The 20,786-nt window shown below is 41.4% G+C and overlaps 2 protein-coding genes across 6 annotated transcripts in view; both read right to left on the bottom strand.

Moving 5' to 3' along the window:
- Nucleotides 1-8,023, bottom strand: part of BRWD1 (bromodomain and WD repeat domain containing 1) — a 55,676-nt gene extending 47,653 nt beyond the window's left edge. For all 5 annotated transcript variants that reach the window (XR_013923545.1, XR_013923546.1, XM_080362805.1 and 2 more), the window contains exons 1-8: nt 7,804-8,023; nt 7,562-7,620; nt 7,340-7,369; nt 7,111-7,170; nt 4,193-4,343; nt 2,814-2,912; nt 2,099-2,259; nt 1,254-1,475 (exon numbers count right to left, since the gene is read on the bottom strand). Coding sequence is in view for 3 of the 5 variants with exons in the window: in XM_080362805.1 (XP_080218931.1) it covers nt 1,254-1,475; nt 2,099-2,259; nt 2,814-2,912; nt 4,193-4,343; nt 7,111-7,170; nt 7,340-7,369; nt 7,562-7,620; nt 7,804-7,867 (846 nt within the window). In the remaining 2 variants the exon portion in view is untranslated. The remainder of the gene's footprint in view (nt 1-1,253; nt 1,476-2,098; nt 2,260-2,813; nt 2,913-4,192; nt 4,344-7,110; nt 7,171-7,339; nt 7,370-7,561; nt 7,621-7,803) is intronic.
- Nucleotides 8,024-13,235: 5,212 nt separating this feature from the next.
- HMGN1 (high mobility group nucleosome binding domain 1) lies at nt 13,236-20,589 on the bottom strand. Its single transcript, XM_080348073.1, has 6 exons — nt 20,397-20,589; nt 19,914-19,946; nt 19,769-19,798; nt 19,596-19,646; nt 16,538-16,669; nt 13,236-14,065 (listed from the first exon to the last, which is right to left on the bottom strand). The coding sequence occupies exons 1-6, from the start codon at nt 20,409-20,411 to the stop codon at nt 14,018-14,020; spliced, it is 309 nt and encodes a 102-aa protein (XP_080204199.1). The 5' UTR covers nt 20,412-20,589; the 3' UTR covers nt 13,236-14,017.
- Between the last annotated feature and the right edge of the window lie 197 nt (nt 20,590-20,786).

Here is a 20,786-nt window from a genome sequence, read left to right as displayed (position 1 = left end):
ATCACCCTTGGAGTCAGCACTTTTGAAAAAACTGCAAAATCACTTTTCGTATTGAACTTCACAAGCTGGCAGGTGGCCACTCTTCACCACTCAACATACGCCTGTTTGTCTCATTGGCAAACAGCAAATCTGGATAATGAGCTACTAGTTTCTCTGTTAAATAAGGAATTACAAAGGCCAAAATGAGACTGAATCTAAAGAACTACCAATAGCACAAAGTATTCCAACACTTTCAAATTTAATTACACAACCTGTTACACTGGCACCTTTGCACTTCTGAAATAACTTATACTTTTGAAATTAAGACAGATATCTCTATCACAGAAGTTGTAAGAACCACATACTGGATCAGAACACTTGCCTACATAAATCAGCATCCCACATCTCCAGTAACAGACAACAGGAGAACTCTGTATTTCCCAGAAATTCTCTTTGGTTCCAACAGCTCAAATATTATGGATAATGACCTACTTTAAGTGAAGAAGGATTCCTGCCATTATTTCCAGTAAATACTCAGGAATTTCAGAGAGGCAAGGAACTTTTTTATTATTATTATTCTTAAAAAAAAAAAAAAAAAAAAGTAGACTTCTCCTGTGGTCTTGACTAATTTTTGACATCAATATTTAAATGCTCAGATTTTAAGATTAACACAGCCACACAGAAATAATTTTAGTTATGTGAAAAACACAGTGACAAGCACAGTGAAATTGATTTGCCATGCATGGGCAACAGAACATCAATTCCTTGCATTTGGATATGAAAAACTAAGAAGTATGCTTGGCAAGCTACTTCTTAACCTAGTAACAGCAACAACAAAGTACTTCTCTTCACAAACAGAAAATGAGGTACTGATCTTCCTTTTCAATACGTTATAACCCAAAGATAGAAAGCTCTATTGGTGTCAAGCAGTCACATAACTACATTTCTCAATTTCAGTCAGCAACCAAGGAAACTGATTATTTCTTATGAATACGATAGCTAGCTAATCTTAGGGTATCCCATCAAACAACATCCTACTACTAAAGCAGACTCTTAACTTCTCAAATTAGGTGCAACAGCATATTTTTTTTTTCTCAAATTATTTCCCAATTTATTTATTGCTTCCTATTATTTGATTAAAATACCTTAAAACTTTCAATACCACGCTGTCAAGTGGAGCTTAATATCTGACTTTATTCATAGACTGGCTGCTTCTTACAATCCATCTACATTCTTTCTGCTTCAACACATAGAATTACTTAAAAAAAACATACCTGTAGGGAGGTAATGGACCCTGTGTGTCCATGGAGGACTGCAACTGGTGCACAAGTTCTCAGACACCACACTCTGATCATTTTATCACAGCTTCCAGCTGCAATCATAGTGTTTTCATAATTGACAGCCATATCTGAAATCTCTGCTGAATGTCCACGTAATGTGGCAAATAACCTGCCATTATGAGTTGACCAGATCTTTACCAAACAGTCATCTGAACCCTGGAAAGAAGTATTTGTTACACTCAGCAAGGATTTTCAAAGACATTCAGGGTAAAACTTTCAGGTGTCCTTTAAAGAACCTATGTTTTTCCACAGCTTAGTAAATTACACTTCTATTTAAAACTATGCATGTTACTTAAGCTGAAAAAAATAAAGTCATATGGCCAAAATTATAAAAAGAAAATGTTCAATTATGGTTCAGGATAACACTGCAATCACCAAAGATCTATACCATATAATGCAAAAAAGTCTGAATTAAACTTGAGGGGATTCCTGACACAAAGAGCAAGGGCCAACGGAAGTACTGTTCTGTAAAAACAATCTCTCCTCTGCCACTTCATACAGAATATGAAACATGCTTAACATTAAACTATATCCCTAAATAAAGCTCCTACACCAATGTCAAGACCTGATAAGACACTGAGTACAATAATTTCTTAGATGCCTCTGACCTTTAATTACATCAAATTGTTCTACTTAAGCATGGCAGTGGAGTTATCAGCTACATTTTAATAATACTGATATCCACCTCCAAAACTTTTAGTGTAATGCGCGTTTTGAAGTTCTTTTCCTTGCATCCATCTAGAACTATTTTAAGATTCAGATCTATTTCAACAACTCACAGTAAATATTCTGTGTCCAGTCCTATCAAATGCAACACAATATACTGACGAAAGATGGCCAAGAATCCGTCTGTGCATCTTGACATGCTGATACATACTTCCTGGAAATGAAGTACTGAACTTTGCGTATCCAGTTAATTGTTTTGCTCGATACACTTCCACTAAAACACAAAGAAAACAAAGCATGAATGTACTAATGCTTAAAACATGTCTATTCTAAAACAATGTTTTATTTAACTTCCATTAGTATATTACTTAAGAATTTCTGAAAAGTTACTTTCAGGCTTCATGAAGTCAGGGTTTTTTATATTTGCCACCTTTGTGTGTACAAATTAAGACAGTATTTTAAACCTGTTCCAATAAAAACTTCATTCTCTAAATATGAAGCATTCAATATTATCTTTATTTTCCCACAGCTTTTTATACCTTGAACCATACAAGGGCCCTTCTATCCAAAGAAGAACAATTTGTATTTTCTGTAGGTTTCTCAACTTCATACAGGGGCTTTATAAATGAAAGAGATGTGATCTAGAGGCTACTGCTTCACTAGTGCTGTGAGCAGACCTTTGTACCAAATACGTAACTCCACTGAAGTCACATAAAGGTCTCCAGATCCAGCTCTGAGATGCCATTTTCAGTGTTGTAGCAAGGCCAGTATACCAAGATAGCCATTGTATGCTCACAGCAGCAGTGATCGGTGTTGAAAACAGCTTACCAATATTTGGTGGTGTGCCATAGTTCACAGGAATTTCAGGAGGTCTTCCTCTATGAAGAGCAGCAAATGCAGAGCCCTTCCAAACAGTGTTCCTGCAATCTTTAAAACCAATTGGTTGACGTTTATTGAAAGTATATGTCAGAAATGCCAAGAGAGTTGCAGTTCCAAACAGGGGAAAGAATACATATAGGTGGTCTCAAACACAGTATTGAACAACTAAAAAAATAGAACATCAAATGCCCCAGAATTTTCATGAAGAGTGCAATATCAGAGAAGAAAAGAGAAAAATCCATTTAGTAGAGTAACAGAAGGAGGAAAAAAACCCCAACAAAACCAACTGCCAAACTTTGAAATTGCTCCTAAGTGGTGATGCCACTGCAATTCCCATAACACAAAACCAACTTTTCAACTGATTTTTTCCTACACATTCTCAGTCCAAAGCATTTAAGATTATTAATAAAAAATTGTGAAAATGTTAACAAAGATTAAAAATATTTATTGAGCATTTATTAGCAAAGAATTATTTAAGTAGATGATCTCAAGAGGTTGCTTCCAATCTGACAATTCTGCAATTTGTAAAAAAAACCTCCCACATTGACAGTTATTTTGACACGCTCATGCTGAAATAATTGCAATCCTGATTTTCAGGATAGCACAGTCACTGTTATTCAGTGTGCATCCTTTAAAGCAGTTAGGACAGATACTAAAAACACAATAGAATCCAATAAATCAGTCCCACATTATAGCATCTAGCTACTCAACAGAATTTCATAGAAACACATAAACACTCCCCTCCCAGAAATATTCAGAGATAAGTCTAAAGCTAAAAACTATTCTAACAAATAAAGTACATGCTTATGCATCGCCAACTATTCCCTTTAAGCTACAAAAAAGAACTTTTTTCCTGCATATGTACAGAATTCACAAATATTAATTTTTATGCCATTTGCATCAACCAAGAAAGCTTTCAGAAAACTGGTGTCACTGTCTCACAGTTGCACTGAACATAGTACAACAGCTACTGCATTCAGAACCAACACAGGTCAATATACTACTGGAAGTGTCAAGAGATGTTAGAGAAGTAGCACCAGTGTCCTGATGCTTCATTATATTGCAATAACAGTGAAAAATGGCCACATTCAGCAGCCTCAGCACTCAAAAGTAACAATTGTCATGCAACTTAGATCCTTCTCTTCAAAACAATCAATATACAGTTATACCATTAATAGACAGATCACTAGTGATTTAGTTGATTAAACACGGTACAGAAAGGGGGGCCAGTTTTGGTGAGAGCTCACCACTTTTAAGTGTTCCAGTAGTCTTCACCATACACTTATGAAAATCTACTATACCCATTTCAAATAATAAACAAACCATACCTTTTGCTGTACGTAACAATGACTGTCTCCCTGCACCAAGTAAGGAATTCACTCTCGAAATGCTGGGTGGTATCTCCTTATCCAGTATAGGGCCAATACGCTTGCAAATTTGTAACAAATGGTCTGGAGCCACATGTTTGTTGGATAGCACCTGACAGAAATTTAAGTGTTAAAAATACATTGAGTACATTCAGAACAGATGGATCTAAAAGCATCAATTTTCAGTTATATTAAAGATTGATTAGATATTTTCAAGTTCAACTCACAAAACAAAACCAATTCTGTTAAGCTCTGATCTAGTAAATTCAGTGAGTAGACTCCAAAAATGGGAGTGTTGTAGTAAAATTAACTGCAGTAAAATTACTTACTGCACATCAGTATTTTACTACCGAAAGCCTGCAACATTCACATGTATGGCACTTATTTGTGCAGCACTCTACAATGCATGTCTTCATCCAATTCACCCAATTATTATTAAAAATATAAAACAGAATTCAAACCCTTATAACTTCAGATCATGAAGAATTCTTTCATAATCAAGCACAAGAATTTATGCAACTAGTACTTCAGTCACACAGTACTTGTTCAGCAAACTGCAATCTAGGAGGTTTGAGTACAAACCCTCTGGAAATAGTTTCCTTGAAGAACCAGTACTACATAGCACAGGACTGCCCTACTTCCTTAAACTAAAAGGATCAAAACAGTCACCCATCCATTCAGGAAGTATCCCATACTATCTACATCTAATAATCTAAAAAAAATAAAACTCCACATACACTCAGATGTCTCAGTCAAGAACAGATGTGTGTGGGTTTTGATTATTCTTTCCCTCTCTTCTGTTTGGGAGATCGACAACAAAAAAAATCCTTATCTAACTATAAAGTGTCAATCACAATAATGTAGAAGTTAAATATGCAAAGTAGAGTTCACACAGACTGAAGTAAACCAAACCATTGGAATCACAAATTTAAACTATTGGGGAGGTCTGAACCAGCAGGCACAAACAGCCGCATGCTTACTTCACTCTCTGACCTGGCCAAATAAAAACCAGTTAGTCTCAGAAGCCGCACTGCTACTTCAGCAGCCAGACTATTCACAGTCAACACATCCAGGAGAGGGAGAGGGCCACACCAACACAGGTATGTGGCCTCTTGCCCATGTTGCTCAGAACACAGGCAGAACTAGCTTGTGCTTATGATGCTATTCCCTTAGCCTACTGCCTCAAAATAGATGAGAAAAGTCCTGACAAGGCTGACCTCATCATTAGAACAGCGGGAATAAAAAGACTACATGCTGTCATGTAAGAGGCAATTCAACAAAAAGTTGACCAAATGCATGCTGATTATTGAGAACATACACTTTAAGCCACAACCTAATATTTGTTTTAACAATAAAAATGCAAGTAATTTATAAATCTTGTGGGGCTATAGTTTGTATTCCTGGGGGGAAAGCAGCGCAGGGGGGTGGTAGTATCAGTAAAGTAGTTAACATTACCATATAGCCAAGTATTTCCAAGCAAACCAGCTCACCAGAGGCTTAAGGTTGTTTATGGGAAATACATTGGGTAGTTCAAAGATTACAAAATGCACTTTTTCATAATTTCTTTATAAAGTTTGCCTCTTGAACTGTTATGGAGCAGCAGCAGCCACAACACTGAGGACAGAAAGTTCAGGATACTTTGTGCCAAGCATTATAAACCATTTTGTTTGCATGCCATCGTCAGTAAGTATGTATTCCAAATACAATCTCTGATAGAAGCATGCATACAAAACCTTCCAATTATTTTCTGTTCTAAGCAGTTTTGCTCAGATTTTGGAAGAAACAGTTCTTTCAAAGTCTTGCTCCAATTCCATGATAAACAAAGAGGAAAATAAATAATTACACCACATGACTGCATTTGTTTGTGGTCTCTGCAAATTCAGACTGAGACCAGTGGGACCAAAGGTTCCCAAAACCCCTCAAAAGCAGAAACTAAAACCTTCAGAAGATTTATTTTGATATTCTGAAATACTATTACTCTCTATAGAGATTTTAAATTGTGTAGGAAAAAGAGGTAGAAGCAGCACATATTAAATAATTAATTTGATAACTGTACAGGCATAATAAACACAGTTTAAAAAAAAAATCTTAGGGGAGGAAAAGGAAGAATAAACTCTAGTTTAAAGAAAACAAGATCAATTACAATAAAACAGGATAAAACCACACCAGTCAGGCACTACTAGGCCATCATTTCATAAGATTCAATATACTTTGCCATTTAAGAAGCAAGAAAATAAAACACTAAGACAACTTTCCATTCTGAAATGGGTATCAGTTAAAGAAAACACTTAAAGCAAACTATATCAGCAGCAGAAGGCATAAAGTACACGGCTGTTGCAAGATCACTCATATCCTTCTTGCATTTAGAAACAAAGCTATGACCAGTGAGTCGTCAGAGATAAAGAGCATACTCATAGGCACCAGAACTGCCAACCCTTGATTTCTGAACAGCGATTTCATTTCCTAATCTGTTGAAAGGGGCAGATGAAGGAAGCCAACCAGAAAATAAATACCGTCAAATCAAAACACACTTAACAAACTTGCTCATGAAACACTGAAATGAAACCTTGCTTCAGATTGGTTCTTCCCTATATGTAGGCAGTGGCATGTACCAACGCACAACGCCAAGCTCCACCTCTGCTATGTAAACAATATCCTCAATTTAAAACACCACTTGCGTTTTTGTTAGTCTAATGCAAAGAAATTAAAGGCCTTTTCAAAATAATTCCCATGTCTTAACAGAGCTGGAATGAAATTACAAGGTAAAGGTTTGGGCCTGCTTTTAAAGGTAAATGGTTTAACAACGATGTTATCATCCGAATGAAAAGGTGTTGTTCGTTGTTTTTTTTTTTTTTAAAAAAAAAAATAAAAGGTCTCACCAATTCTTCATAACTTCTATAATGTTCATTGCCTTGCCAATCCAACCTTTTAGGAAGCAACTAAATGGAGAAAGAAAAAAAAGTGAGTGGCTACAGGGGAATGAAGGATAGACCATTCTCAAAACAATGTGTGTTGAGGGGAAAAAGTTGGGACAGTAGAGTGGAAGAAACTTGAATGACTTGGAAACTTTTGACGATAGCAAGAGACTACTTCAGAGTCCACACAGACCTGGTGCTGCTCCAACTCCTGCACTAGCACCTGCAGAGAAAAAAAAAAATACAGATTTAGAGACAAGCAAGCCTCTGGCTTCTCAAGCAGCTGCTGCCGCAGAAGGGCTCGGGAGGGGGAGGGGGGGAGCGGCTGTTCACACCTCCCCTTCAATCCTCTTCGCGGCAGCGAATGGCCGAGGGGTGCTGAGCCCAGGTGAGTGTGCGGCGCCCCTGTACTCACCTTCAGCGCTCTCCTGCAGGGCCCGGTGGTCAGGAACCGAGCTATGAGGAAGTAGAGCTCTGCAAGAGACACGGGGAGAGACGGGGGATGAGTTCGGGGCTGGCTGGGGCGGAGGGGGGGGGGGGGAGCCCCCGGGGTGACTGTAATTCATAATCACGGTCAGGAAGATGGCGGCAGGGAGCGGCGGCACCGGCAGTAGCTCTCGCCCTGGCCCGCGGCCGCTCGCGCCCCGGCGGTTTTACCTGATTCAATGAGCGGCAGGGACACGCTGCCGCCGGAGTTGGAAGAGGCCGGGGGCTCAGCCATGGCGGCCTGAGCCCGGCGGCTGCCGCTCACTCGCTCGGCACAGTCGCTGCTGGCGGCGGCCGTTGGTGCCCGGGCAGGGAGCAGAGAGCAGGGCTCAGGCAGCGCCGGGCGCGGGCAGGGCCCGGCTCGGCATAGCCCTGTCAGCGCCGCCCCTCCCCCACGGCCAACCGCCAGCCAACCGCCCCCCCTCCCCTCCGCGCGCGGGAGCGAGCCGCCCCCGCCCCCCGCCGGACGCCTCGCTCGAGCTCGCGCTCGGGCTCCCCTCCCCCTGCGCTGGCGCTTAGCGCAGCTTCCGCGCCGCCGCCATCGCCGCCGAGCGACCAGCCACGGCGCGGCCGCTGCCACCTGCGCCGGGCACGCCCCGGGGAGGGCGGAGGGGAAAAAAGTAGTTCCCTGTCCCGTGCGTCCGGCGTGCGGCGCGGGGAGAGGGTGCGCCCGAAGCCGCGGCAGAGGCGCGGGGAGAGCGGCGGAGCGAGGGGCGGCCGAGTAGGGGAGAAGGCGCCCGGTAGGGGAACGGGAGGCCTGGGCGTGCGCGGAAGGATTGCGCGGCGAAGGTGGTTATGACGGCGCGTTGGTGGGCGGGGCCGCTCTGAGGTGCCGGAGGCGTCACGGGGCGCGTTCGCGTGTGCGCGGCGTGGCCGTTGGTCTGTGACTGGGGGTCGGGAGCGCGCGTGCCCCGCAGCTGCCGCCGGTCGCCCCAGGGCCCTGCGGCGCGGCCTCTGCTCGGGGCAGGCCGGGGACCGGCGGGGACAAGCTAGAGCCTGTAGCAAGGCACCGAAAACCGGCCGCGGGGCTGGCGGCTTCCCGGGGCGATGTGGAGCCAGGAAGGCGAAGCAGGCGCCCTGTGCCGTGGGGCCCAAACCTTCGCGTAAAAAGCACGTTGCCCTGCGAGTGCCCTGTGTTGCTGGAGAGCTGGGTACAGCGGTGCTTCTCTCCGTGCTGAGGAACAGCTCGGGCAGCAGCACGAGTGTATCTGTAAGCAGAGCATCACCAACTAGTGTTTTTACACGTGATCAGTTGTCTTTTGCTTCCCGAGTTCCACTTTAGGTGGATCTCCTGACTCCTCAGACCCATAGGTCTCCTGTGCTACTGAAGCTACGTGGGGGTGATGCTCGGGGCACCTCAGCTGACCTAAACTTCAATTCAGAGACTGGTTATTTCCCCACCTCTCTCTGGAGGAAGGCATCACTTCAACAAAACTGGCAGCTTTACCCCAGTGCCTTGCATTGCTTCTCTGCAGAAGGGTGCCAGCACCACCTCCATCTCATAGCTTTAAGAGACTATTAATGGGTGTTTTGTTTTGTTTTTCCCCTCCTTAGAGTTATTTCTCTCTTCTGCCCAGCATGAACAGTAATGTGAATGTAGTAATAGCTATACCTGTGTTGGATTTTAAATCTGAGCTGTTCCTTTTTTCCTTTCCCCACCCATGGTGGCAGGGTATGCACTTTGAGAACCTTTGAAATAAAAATATTTTTACATGTAGTTGTAGAAATATCTGTGTATTTTATTAATCTCACTACCTCAGATGCACGTTCAGTTTTCGACAAAGAGCTTTTGTACACCTTTTGTACACAAGCAAGCAGCTTCCCCAGGCACATCCCTGGAAGGCAGGCAGACTGCTGCTTCTGCCTCCTGCTTTTCACCTCCAGCCTGGTTAGTGTTCCTACATCACAGTTCAGGTACAAGAAAAAGGTATCCTGCCCATTAAAAATCCTCTCCTTAGAAGAGATCCATGGTTTTCTGCTTCCTGTATTGCTGCAAGCTTCAGCTGCATTGTTCTTACAGGCCACCTGTGTTCCTCTAGATTTCATTGCCAAACAACTCAGTATTCATTAGCTCAACGCGAATGCACTTGAGGTGCATCAGTGTTTTATAGAGCTGTGGTCTAGTTGACACCAGAAAATGAATTCCAGAAGAATGGTGCAGTGTGAAAATGTAGAAAGCAGCACTGCCTTAACCAGTATTAGAAGCATACAAATACCACAGAGTATCTCCAAATAAACATGTTTTGTTCTGTTCATGTTATATTTTGAAGTGGACAGCCTTCTGTTATGTGTGTTCCATAGTACTGTGTCCAAACCTGCGTTAGCTGTCACTCCATTCTACAAAGCAAATGGATCTGGTATTGTAGAGGAAAGAACGCTTTTTCTGAAGCACACCCATGGAAATTCTTGTTGGATGAATTAAAATACCTTCCAATCCAATTCTCCACAAGCAGAATTGACATCTAGTGCCAGTATATACAATTCCTCATTTTCTCAGTAGCCAAACTGGTGATTTTTTTTTTTTTTTACAGTTACACGTTGGCGTTTCATGCTGTGGAGGAGGGCAGTGTATCTGTCATTTATATAACCTTATTTATGGGGTACAACATGTTTAGCTTTAAATTACTTTTTTTTTCTCCTCCAGTTAACTGCTTATAATAGCTGGGAAATACTTAAAGAGCTGCCCCCTCCATACACTCAAAGGGTGCACAAACAGTAGCTATCTTTAATTAAGAGAATCATGCCTGTATCTACGTGCTCTAGAGAATCGCACATTAAGACTTGTGAAAGGCAACCCCATCTACAACAGAACCAAAGTTCATAGTTGATTCACTGACATATTTGCGAGATATACGGTACTTAACTAGGGAAGCCTGTTACATTCCTTACCGCGTGGAGTGGGGCTGCTGAAAGCAGATGTAGGGCTCCTGACACAGTTGCCCTGGTTCTGTCCGCCTGCCAGCATGGAAACTCCAGAGACGCTGTCACGGATTTACCCTCATTGAGTCCTTTCACTTCTATCATAAAGAAATAACTTTTTGTCCCCAAGAGTAAATATTAGGAGCAGTTACCACAAATTAAACAGTGGATAATAGAGAAAGACAACAGGATCTTAACATGAGAGACTCAAAACATGCATGAAAAGTAGGCATTCAGTAAAGGAGGTAAGAGGTTATTTTGGAGTATTTACCTGCAAATTTATTAGTCATTTAACTCGTGCTTTTGACTTGCTAAAAACACAATGTAGCTATGCCATGCTACTACTAAATTAAACCAATAAGGTAACTGGAGCGGGGTTTTGGAGAGGAAGGCAGGGGGTTAGAAAAAGTGGGATAAATGTAATTTTGGAATATCCAAGAACTTCAAGCCAAAGCCAACTGCACTCTGCAAGGCATGCAGCTGTGGTGGAATTGCACCAGAAGCACTTTGTGGTCCAGTGTTGGAGGACATCCAACATATAAGCTAAAGAAACGTTAAACATTGCTTAAATATTGAAGGGCTAAAATGGTAAGACGGTTTCTCAAATGAAAGCATTGTTTAAGAAAGAGGCGAAACTGTAAGGGTTTTTTTTAGAAATAACTGTGATAATTTGAAGAAGGCACCAAGAATGTACAGGAAGCAGACACTGTGCTTGCAGGTGTTACTTAACAGCATAAACAAGTTCTCAGTCAAGGGGAAAAAGGAAGAAACAAAGAATGTTACTTTTTCATCTTGACTCCTCCCAAGACAAGGTTGACAGTTGCTTGATAGGCATCAAATAGAGTGGTAAGATAAAACCACGCAACTAACTGATGCAATACAGCAAAATAATGTGAAATGGGAAAAACAAAGGCAATGAAAAAAAAACCAAACGGAAAAAACACAAACACACACCAAATCCAAACAAAAACCAAAACCAACACACAGAAAAAAAAAATCACAACCAAAAAGAAAACCCACCAAAAAGCCACAAACCAAAACAGAACAACCCTCCACTCTGTGGGAAAACTGTAGTAATGCTGTACTAGATTTGATCTCTTTATTTTAATACATACTTGCGCTAGTTGGACTGAAATGAGGCCATCTTCTTCATGCAGTTATAAAGGTTTTTTTCAGCTAGCATGGTTGTTTGGGTTTCATTTGAGAACAAGAAGATAACACCCTGGGACAGAATTGTTTTTCTCAACTTCCCAGTGTTTTTAAATTGGAATGAAGAGAATGTAAGAACTTACCAGTATCTTAGTTTTTGTCTGGGAGCCAAGGTCTTTTCTGAGCTCTCTATCTGCAGGTGTCACGCAGCTGGAAAAGGGGGGGACATGGATGGGACAGGCCTTGACTGACATCCAGTCTGATCAGTGAACACATTGCATGCCATTAGTGTCATGCTTCATATTTACAGAGAGTTGGGTTTTCTGGCTGGGGAGACCCATTCTGGTTCTTCTGTTTTGGTTGAGTTCTGTTCCGGAGTTCCTTTAATTTAGCTGCTTTGCAGAGGCCTCTGGGCCTTTTTGCCTTTTTCTCCTCTTCCCCCAGGATCACCTGTTCAGGACCAGGATGCTGCTTCCTGGGACTGACTGCTCAGCCCAGATGGAGTTCACAAGGAATTGTTCTGAGCATCGCTTGTATTTTATTTCCATTTTCTATATATAATTAGTAGTACATTAGCATTATTTTGTTATTTCATTAAACTGCTTTTATCTCAATCCGCAAGTTTTTCCTTTTCAATTCTTTCCCCTATTTGGGGGCAGGGGAGTGAGCGAGCAGCTATTGTGGTTTTGATTACTACTTGGGGTTAAACCACAACAATAAACATGCTCCTTTCTGCTGAAAGCTGTTACATCTTCAAGATTGATTTGATTTTCTCAAATACAGCAAGAAAGAATCAAGACAGTTTTGTACAACACGAAGTGGCTCTCAGCACAGGCATGTTTGTTTGAAACCACAATCCATCAACCTGAAACCTTATGCAGAGGGTACACTCTGCTCACAGCACGTTATGCTCACCCAACAGCTCATCTGCACCAAAAGGGAAGAGTTCTTGTGCCTCCCTCCCTGCTCCTGCCCAGGCTGCTCCCCAGCTTGTCCTCTCTGCATTCCATTACATACACTCAGCTACCTGGAAGAGTCCACAGCCTTAGGTTCATTCTTCCCCAGGCACCAGAAGCTTTATTGATTTTAAGGCAAGATTTGGGGAAATTCCAATATGGTTCCAACATAACAACACCACCATCTGACCAGTTAACGTTCAAGATGATTGCTTTGTGCATCTTCCTTAAAACAGTTATTTACACGTGAGTGCATAGGCAAACTCTTAGATGCCAAACAGATGAAAATATCTGATGCTTACTAATTATTGACTTAGTTTTTTTAAAGGGAACAGAAACGGGACCAGGCTATCAGCTTTAAAACTTCAATCCAAATACAACTACAACTACCATTTTCTACTTGCTACTCACTCCCTGCATTACCACCTATCTCTTCAAAAGCACGTTTTTAACAATATGAAGAATATGGTTAAGAATCACTACACCACTTAGATTGGGATAGTCAATGCAGGAGCTACAGAAACTTCCTTTCATAATCAAGATTTATTTGGCTTTTGTTTGATGATCACAGACACTATGAACAATTTTACAATTGTTTTTATTCACAAAGGGTTTTTTTAACTCTAAAAACTATAATACTTTTTTTTCCCCCTAAAACTATTTCAAATATTTATTGTTTGATCTTTGTAGACAAGCTGTCCTTTTAAAACTGGATGTGAAGTTCCAGTATCTCAAATTGACATAACAAGTTACATCTGCCAAACAAACTTTTACCTAGTCAGTATTTAAAGATATAATAAAAGATTCCAAACTTTTGCATCACTGCTACAAAGTTTTTGAAAAAAATAAAGCTGCAACTACCAAAAATAACTTTGTCACAGATATACATCACTCAGCAAGAAATCCAACACTAGGGAGCAGTTTTATTAGATAAGCAATTCTACTGATGGTACAACCATAGATAAATAACTAAAATATTAAGACATTCTCAACGTATCATTAGGAATTCCAAAGTCTGATCTGTGTTATGCTTCTTTTAATAGGATAGAAAAACTGTCCCTCAAATCTATGGAACATTAAGCCTAATCAAGACTTCAAAGCTTTCTCCTTAATGTAACATGCCATTAATTGTTTCATAGAAAACAGACAACCATTACATGATTTTACCACTTAAAAAAAGCATTTACGCTTATCTAAATATGTAAAAAAATGAGTTGAGTTGGGATTCTCTCCTTTTTAAAAATGTGTTTTCTAGAACTACTAAAAAACTTGCATTTACAAAATAGTTGATAAAAATATTCCTCTGAATTGTACAAGAAGAAAGGTATAAGGACCACCAATTAAAGACTTGGTACCAGATGTTACTCAGACTTAGCTTCTTTCTCTACTGCTGCATCAGATGCTGGGGTCTGAAAAGACAAAAACAAAACAGCACACTTAAATGCAGAAAGTTTCTGTGACTCAGCTTTTTAGTTAATAGTATTTTTAATGCACAAATTAGCTAACTTGATATAGAGAAAAAAACATTACTTGTTTCTACATACCATGTTTTACAGTCTCAATAAATTGGTGTCATGATCTGCTTATTTCTCTTGGATAATGACCTACTAAAAACAAACTGTCTTGAAAAGGCTTCTGTCTCCTCAGATGCATCTCTATGAATTTCAGAATGTTGCTATTGTTACTACTCAATACACTGTAAAGCATTTTTTTTCCAAAGAACAAAGCCCATTTCAACAGTTACTGTCTTTATGAAAGAAAGAAGTAGCTTTTTAATCTACTAAGCTAAAATCCCTGCATATAGGGTGTTTAGAAAACACTACAGATACACTTAATGCATTTAAATTTCAGTGCAGCACTGTTAACATATTCTCAAATCTTACCATGTTTTAAAGTAACTAAGAAACACAGCACTTCATGACATCAAAGAATTTTGTAAAAATACATTCAGTGAAAATGAACTGTGGCAGCAGAGCTATACTGTTTTTAAGGAAAGTCTCTATATGCTGTACCTTAACTTCAGAACAAATTAATACAAAATTAATTGAGTAAAATCACAACTCCATTTAGATAGGAAAAGTTGCACCATTTGCAATGCAAGTTAGAAAAAAGGAATGCAACATATATAGTAACATAAAAATTATAACTGCGTGTTCTATCACAGCAGCACCCACACAGGAACTCCAGCACCCGTTCAGTCTTTACTGCCACCTGGGGGAAGATTTTCAAGGATGGCCTACAGAAGCCATATCCACTTGCAGGCACTAGTCTGTGTGCATCACCATAAATTGTCACTGCCCCTTCACCAGATCATGGATTAACAAGAGCATCACTGACACTATCACCCTGATTGACAACAGAAACATCCAACAGGACAAACTCTTCCTCTGCCTCTTCTACACTTGGGGGATATATTAAACCTGCAATTTTGGCTGGCATATGATCAATGTGAGACCAGCAGGAAGATGTGCCCTAAAGCTCATCATCTGTTTTTTATAAATTTACATCTTCTCTGCACTGATGTATTAAATAGACCCCAGAAGAGAAATATTTACAAATTTACCTTTTGCTGGTATTGCTGAAATACTACACGCACAAATTAAAAGACTGAATTATGTGACAGTAGTACAGAACCAGAGCTACACAGAAAGTTAAGCCAACGAAACAATTCTTAATTATAGCACAACTTTTCCACTACGATCACACCGTAAGCTTGCAAATGAAAACTGTTACCCCAAAGTACGTTGTCTTGTACACTCAAGTACCATCCTGTACCTTCCTCACCCACCAAAACCCATCATCTACCCAAAAACCGAATACTTTTTTCCTCTATTTGAAGGTCTAGCTGCACACTGATAGATCAGTGTGATAGAAAAAAGAAGTATCTCAAAAAAAATTACTTTTCAATACAACTACCAGACAGGAAAAATGAATCACATATCTAAATTAAAAAAAAAATAAAATTATCTGACTACCTGATCAAACTCCACTGAAGTAATTAAAATGAGCGAGGCATTTAAACAGTGCAGAAACCCGAGACTAACTGTAAGCCTGTTGCCACAGTAAAACTTGTGTTTCATCCAGTTGTTAACAGCTGCCCTAGTAAGAGGCACTGCTGCTCACCACAGATCTTGTCCTAAACTTAAAATTAAATTACATCCATATTCCACAAAAATAATAGAATGTGGAGGATGTTTTAAGTTAGATGATCAGTGACTCCAAAAATGTCAGCTACACAGCCATTTCAGCACAGTATTACAGACAAGACTGATTTAACATATTAATTTCTTCAGCAATGACAACTATTAGTATTTCTTGTGCCTTCCCTTCCATTCCTGCACCAAGGTGTCCCTTCTATCAAAATCTGTATCCATGACTCCTATAAATGTTATCTCAACTTTGGTTAAATCATTTTGATTTTGGGTTCTCAGTGCACTTATCAAAAAACTTCCGTAGCAAGAAGGAACCTCTCTTCCAGTAATGGCATTGGCAGACTAAATCCCAAACCAAACCCTCCAAAGATAGACACGTCCACACACACAGAGCAGTATCCTCTCTGTACATTCCATATGTGTTATTTTGCCAAGACCTGCTCACAGAGAAAACAGCCCGTCTCTGAAGGACATTATCCTGTACTGTAACTTGGGTAAAATTCTCACCTTTTTCCTTCATTTCAGGGACCGTTATCATATCACTGCAGCTCTTCTTGGGGCAACAAGAATTGTCCAGGCATATCTACTAATATTTTAATAGCCTACATGTTTCTCTTGGCAGAAACAGATTCTGTTATAAGAACTGAATATGTTTCTGATAGATACTTGGATAAACCAGTACAGTAAGTTATTCAGCTGCTTTGCACCAAAGAATAGAGACAGCTTTACCTCCTCACTTTTCGCTTCCCCATTTTCTGCAGGCAAGTTGTCCTTTGTCTGTTCTGGGTTTGTCTCTTCTGTCTGTTTTCCTTTAGGCCCCTTTTTCCCCTTTGATTGAGCTTTCTTGTCCTCAGATTTATCCTACAATGAAATGAATTTGCAGTAAGTAAATTCATGTGATCTGCTAGGTGAACTTTAAAAATAATCAAAACCACACAAAACCAGGATGGACTTGCCAAACAGCAAGAGCTATTACCAAAAACTAATGAGCTAATACATAGTTCAACTGCCAAAAAATTTTTCCAAACTGTATATAGATGATGACAGTTTCAGATAGTACAGCAAGAGAATCAAACTGGGATGAGAAAATAACAAGATTCTAGTGGCTAGATAGAGCAATTTGCAATATATTATTTAGCCTTGTAGTGCATAAAAACCAGCAATGCAGTCCTTCCACTTTGTAGATACAAACCACTTCAAACTCTTTTTCCTCTTATATTGATAGGTGCAAATTTCAGCAACTTAACCTAAAGAAATGAATCATCTGGTAGTATCATTTTCCATGCTCCTTTTGTTAGTATCTCAGTCACGTCCTCTGTATCTACATGACTGTTATTAAACGGGTAGGGAAGAAGTATTTGTTCAAGAGCTATTTTCATATAAATATGTAATACATCCTCCCAGGCATTCCTCACAGCAACCACATGTTACAAAGTTTGCCTGTCCTCCAGCTGATCCCCCTACTTATAAAATATTTCTGTCAATTCAGAATTACGTAAATGCACTATTTTTGACACCATCTGACAAACATCACTTAATGACACTAACAAAAATTTTCAATAAACCACAAACTATAACACTGTTTTTAGTACAATCTGAGTAAGTGACAAGAAAACATAATACGTTTATTCCTCTGAGCAGACCACTACACCGATCTACCTTAAAATGCACCTGATCTCATTAAAAATGGTGTGTATTTCATTGGTATGTTCTTCAAATTATGTCCTAATTTGTTGTTTCTGACCTAAAATAAACTCCAAGAAATAAAGTTCTCATTTTTTTATATCTTGGGTACTGCAGAAATGTGTATCTCAGATTAACATTAGGAATTCATTTGGTCAGAAGTATTCCACAATATCCACACTCCAAGCATCCTTCCTTAAAAAAAGCATGCAACTTCTTAATAGCTATCTGAATAAGTTTCCTATTCTACATGAACATTCATGTAAAATGCTATCTTTATAAAAATACTATTTTGTCAACCAACTGCAACTATTAAGTAAAGTTAAGTGTTTTACAACACTGGATATAAACATGCAGTAAGCTACATCAAATATAAAAGATGCAAAGTAAAAAAAAAAAAAAAAAAAAAATCATCAATACTGAAGAATCTTGTGTCCACAAAACTTTAGGAATTATTTATACCTATTTTTAGAAAAGATCTATTGGGTTTTTTTAATCCTCAAAAGCACAGAAAAAACAGCTGAAACGTGCTAATGGAAAACAAAATTAAAAAGTTATAAATGCTAAGCTCCATATTAAAAATTCAGGTAACAATTTCACAACACACAGACATCTATGTTTTGCTGTCAAAATGCGTTTTTCTTCATTTATATTTTTTAAAGAAAAATACCATGCGAGTACATAATGAGCAAACTCCTCTCAAACAGAAAAAATAGTATGAAGAGGTTACAAAGCTGATGCAAAGAAGCATTTTTTTTATGGATTAAATACAGAAAAATGATAACAATTAAAAAAAAATTAAAACTATTAATTGACTGGTATGCAACAGTGAGTCCAGAGATAGCTAAAATGACAGAGAAAATACTAAAGCTGGAAAACTAAAACACAACCAGAACAAAAAAGATTTCTACATTAGCAATAAGAAAGTTTTCAAGTGCTAAAATATTTTAGTGACAGCATGAGTTTTAGAACAAAGATGATCAAACGTAAAGCAAGTTATACATTTGAATTGCCAGTGGTAATAGGGATTAAAAAAAAAAAAAAAAAAAAGGACTTTTCTGTTCATGTATTCATATTACAACAGTATTCCACGGGGGCCTTGTGCAAGATGTTCTACTCAGTATCTTGAGACAACAACTGTTTGTGAAGTACTTGGTTTACATGAGTATGTTCCCAGCTATGAACTGTGGAAATGTTTCTTTCTAGAGTTAAATCAGTTATAGGCAGCAAGTAAGAATCATGCATATCAGTCAGCACCAAGTAACATCATTAAGAATTAGATGTACAGCGCAAGGACACTAAAAGAAAGAAGGAAAAAAAAAAGAGAAACAGCACTTAAGTAAAATTGGAAAGCTTACCCAAATTCAATCCACTATAATTAAAGTGCATTACTGATAAGTAACTGTTCAGTACGATTAATAAAATGAAAATATCAAGTCTGTAAAGAGGAACTCTTCATCAGTGTACTTGAAACATTCTTAATCCATACATTAAAAAGAAAACATATGACCACACTTAAAAAAAACATACCAACAAAGCCAACAAATACACATTTCTCCCAAAAAACAAAGAATTTTACACATCAGTTATTGGCACTGTGCAGATTATACTGAAAAACTGTAAGATTCTGCTACACCACACTTACACATACACACAAAGACCTGAAAGCTACACTATATGCATGGAAACTCAGACATTTTTCAGTGGCTAAGTAATTCAATTTTTTTTTTGGTCCTAACACACTGCTTTAAATAATCAGCATATTTTGTCCCCCTTTTTTATAGTGATGAAATACAATCCTATGTACAGTTGCTTTGACATTCAAGCAGCCCTCAGTACCAAACTACCATCTAACACTCAGGAATCAGTGACCACTGCAATACTCTGCATGCTTCACAAGGATCTACTCAACCAGTGGTAGAATGGACCTGTAGATACTGACAGAAGCATCTGAAAATGATGCTTCAGCTAAACGAGTGTTCCCACAAGGAACATGTGAAGACAAGTGAAAGTGTTCAGACACTGTACATGACAGGAAATGAGTGGCCACCAGACACCTGCACAATGAACTCGACAACCCACCCCTCTTCCCAGCGACTCTCACCTTTGCAGCCAACTTTTTTGGTTTTGGCTCTGCTTTGGCAGGAGCAGGTTTCTGTGAAGAAAGAACACGTAAGGGAGAGATGCAGCCCTCCATAATCCCCTTTTCGCTTCGGGAAGGCAGCACAACCCCCTCCCAGCCCGACAAAGGCACCCCACTCTCGCTCCCGTACTCACCGCGGACAGCCGCGCCGATCGCCTCTTCGGCTACACACGGGGGACAAGAGAGAGAAATGGCATCAGCGGGCGGGCTGGGAGGGCTGGGAGCGGGGCGGGCCGGCCCCGCCTGGCCCACCATGGCCGCCCTGCCCTGGGCACCTACCTCCTCGGGGGCCTCCCCGTCCGCCACCGTCACCTGCCAAGACAAACAGTGCGCGTCAGGCGGCGCAGGCGCCTCGCGCCGGCGGCGGGGCGGGAATGGCGGCCGGGCACGTGACGCCGCCGCCGCTCGCCCGCCCGCCCCCCCGCCCGCCCCCTTTCCCGCCGCCTCTTTCGGATTGCGAGCCCCGGAGAGGCGGCCGCCGAGACCCCGCCGAACCTTCCAGACACCGCCACCGCCGGCTGCCCGCGCCCGGCGCCGCTGCCCCCAGCGGGGCCCCCGCACCAGGGAGTGTACGGAGCCGGCTGGCAAGGGGAAGGCGCCCGCTCCAGTCGGCGAGCGGTGGCGGCCGCCGCAGCGGTGCTGGCGCAGCAGCTGCTTCCCCGAGAGCCCCGTTCCCCGCGCGGTCAGACCGCCCTCCCCCCGCTACGCCCGCCCGTCCCTGCGGCGGCACCGCGGTTCCCTGGCGCCTCCCGCCCGTTTCACCTTTCTCTTCGGCATGGCGAGGCTGCGCGGCGGCGGCTCCCGGCCGCGACCCCCGGAGCTGCTTCGGCGGCAGCGGCTCCCGCCCGGCTGCTGCGCACGCTGAGCGCCTCACAGCCAAGCGCTGCGGCTGCCTGCGAGCCCGCCGCGCTGCGCAGGGAAACCACCGCCCCCCCTCATCCCAGCAGCGCCAGCGGCACCGCAACAGGATCCAGCCGGATTGGAGGGGGGGGCGGGGGGGAAACGCTCCCCGCTCTCGAGAGGCCGCCGGCACCGCCCCCCCGAGGGGCGCCTCTGCGGGGCGGGGCCGCCGCCAGCGGCCCCAGTGCGCGCGCGCCCCCTCCCCTCCATCACCGCCTCCTCTTGCTGAGGGAAACGGGGGGGCGGCCTCTT

This window comes from Nesoenas mayeri (assembly GCF_963082525.1).
Source record: "Nesoenas mayeri genome assembly, chromosome: 1".
Classification (NCBI taxonomy): domain Eukaryota; kingdom Metazoa; phylum Chordata; class Aves; order Columbiformes; family Columbidae; genus Nesoenas; species Nesoenas mayeri.
The sequence above is the reverse complement of the archived record's forward strand: the minus strand, read 5'-3'. Positions and strand labels throughout refer to the sequence as shown.

Coding starts and splice junctions, on each gene's coding strand:
- HMGN1 (XM_080348073.1), bottom strand. Junction 19,799..19,913: donor ACGGGGAGGCCCCCGAGGAG/GTAGGTGCCCAG, acceptor CCCCGTGTGTAG/CCGAAGAGGCGATCGGCGCG. Junction 19,647..19,768: donor GATCGGCGCGGCTGTCCGCG/GTGAGTACGGGA, acceptor CTTTCTTCACAG/AAACCTGCTCCTGCCAAAGC.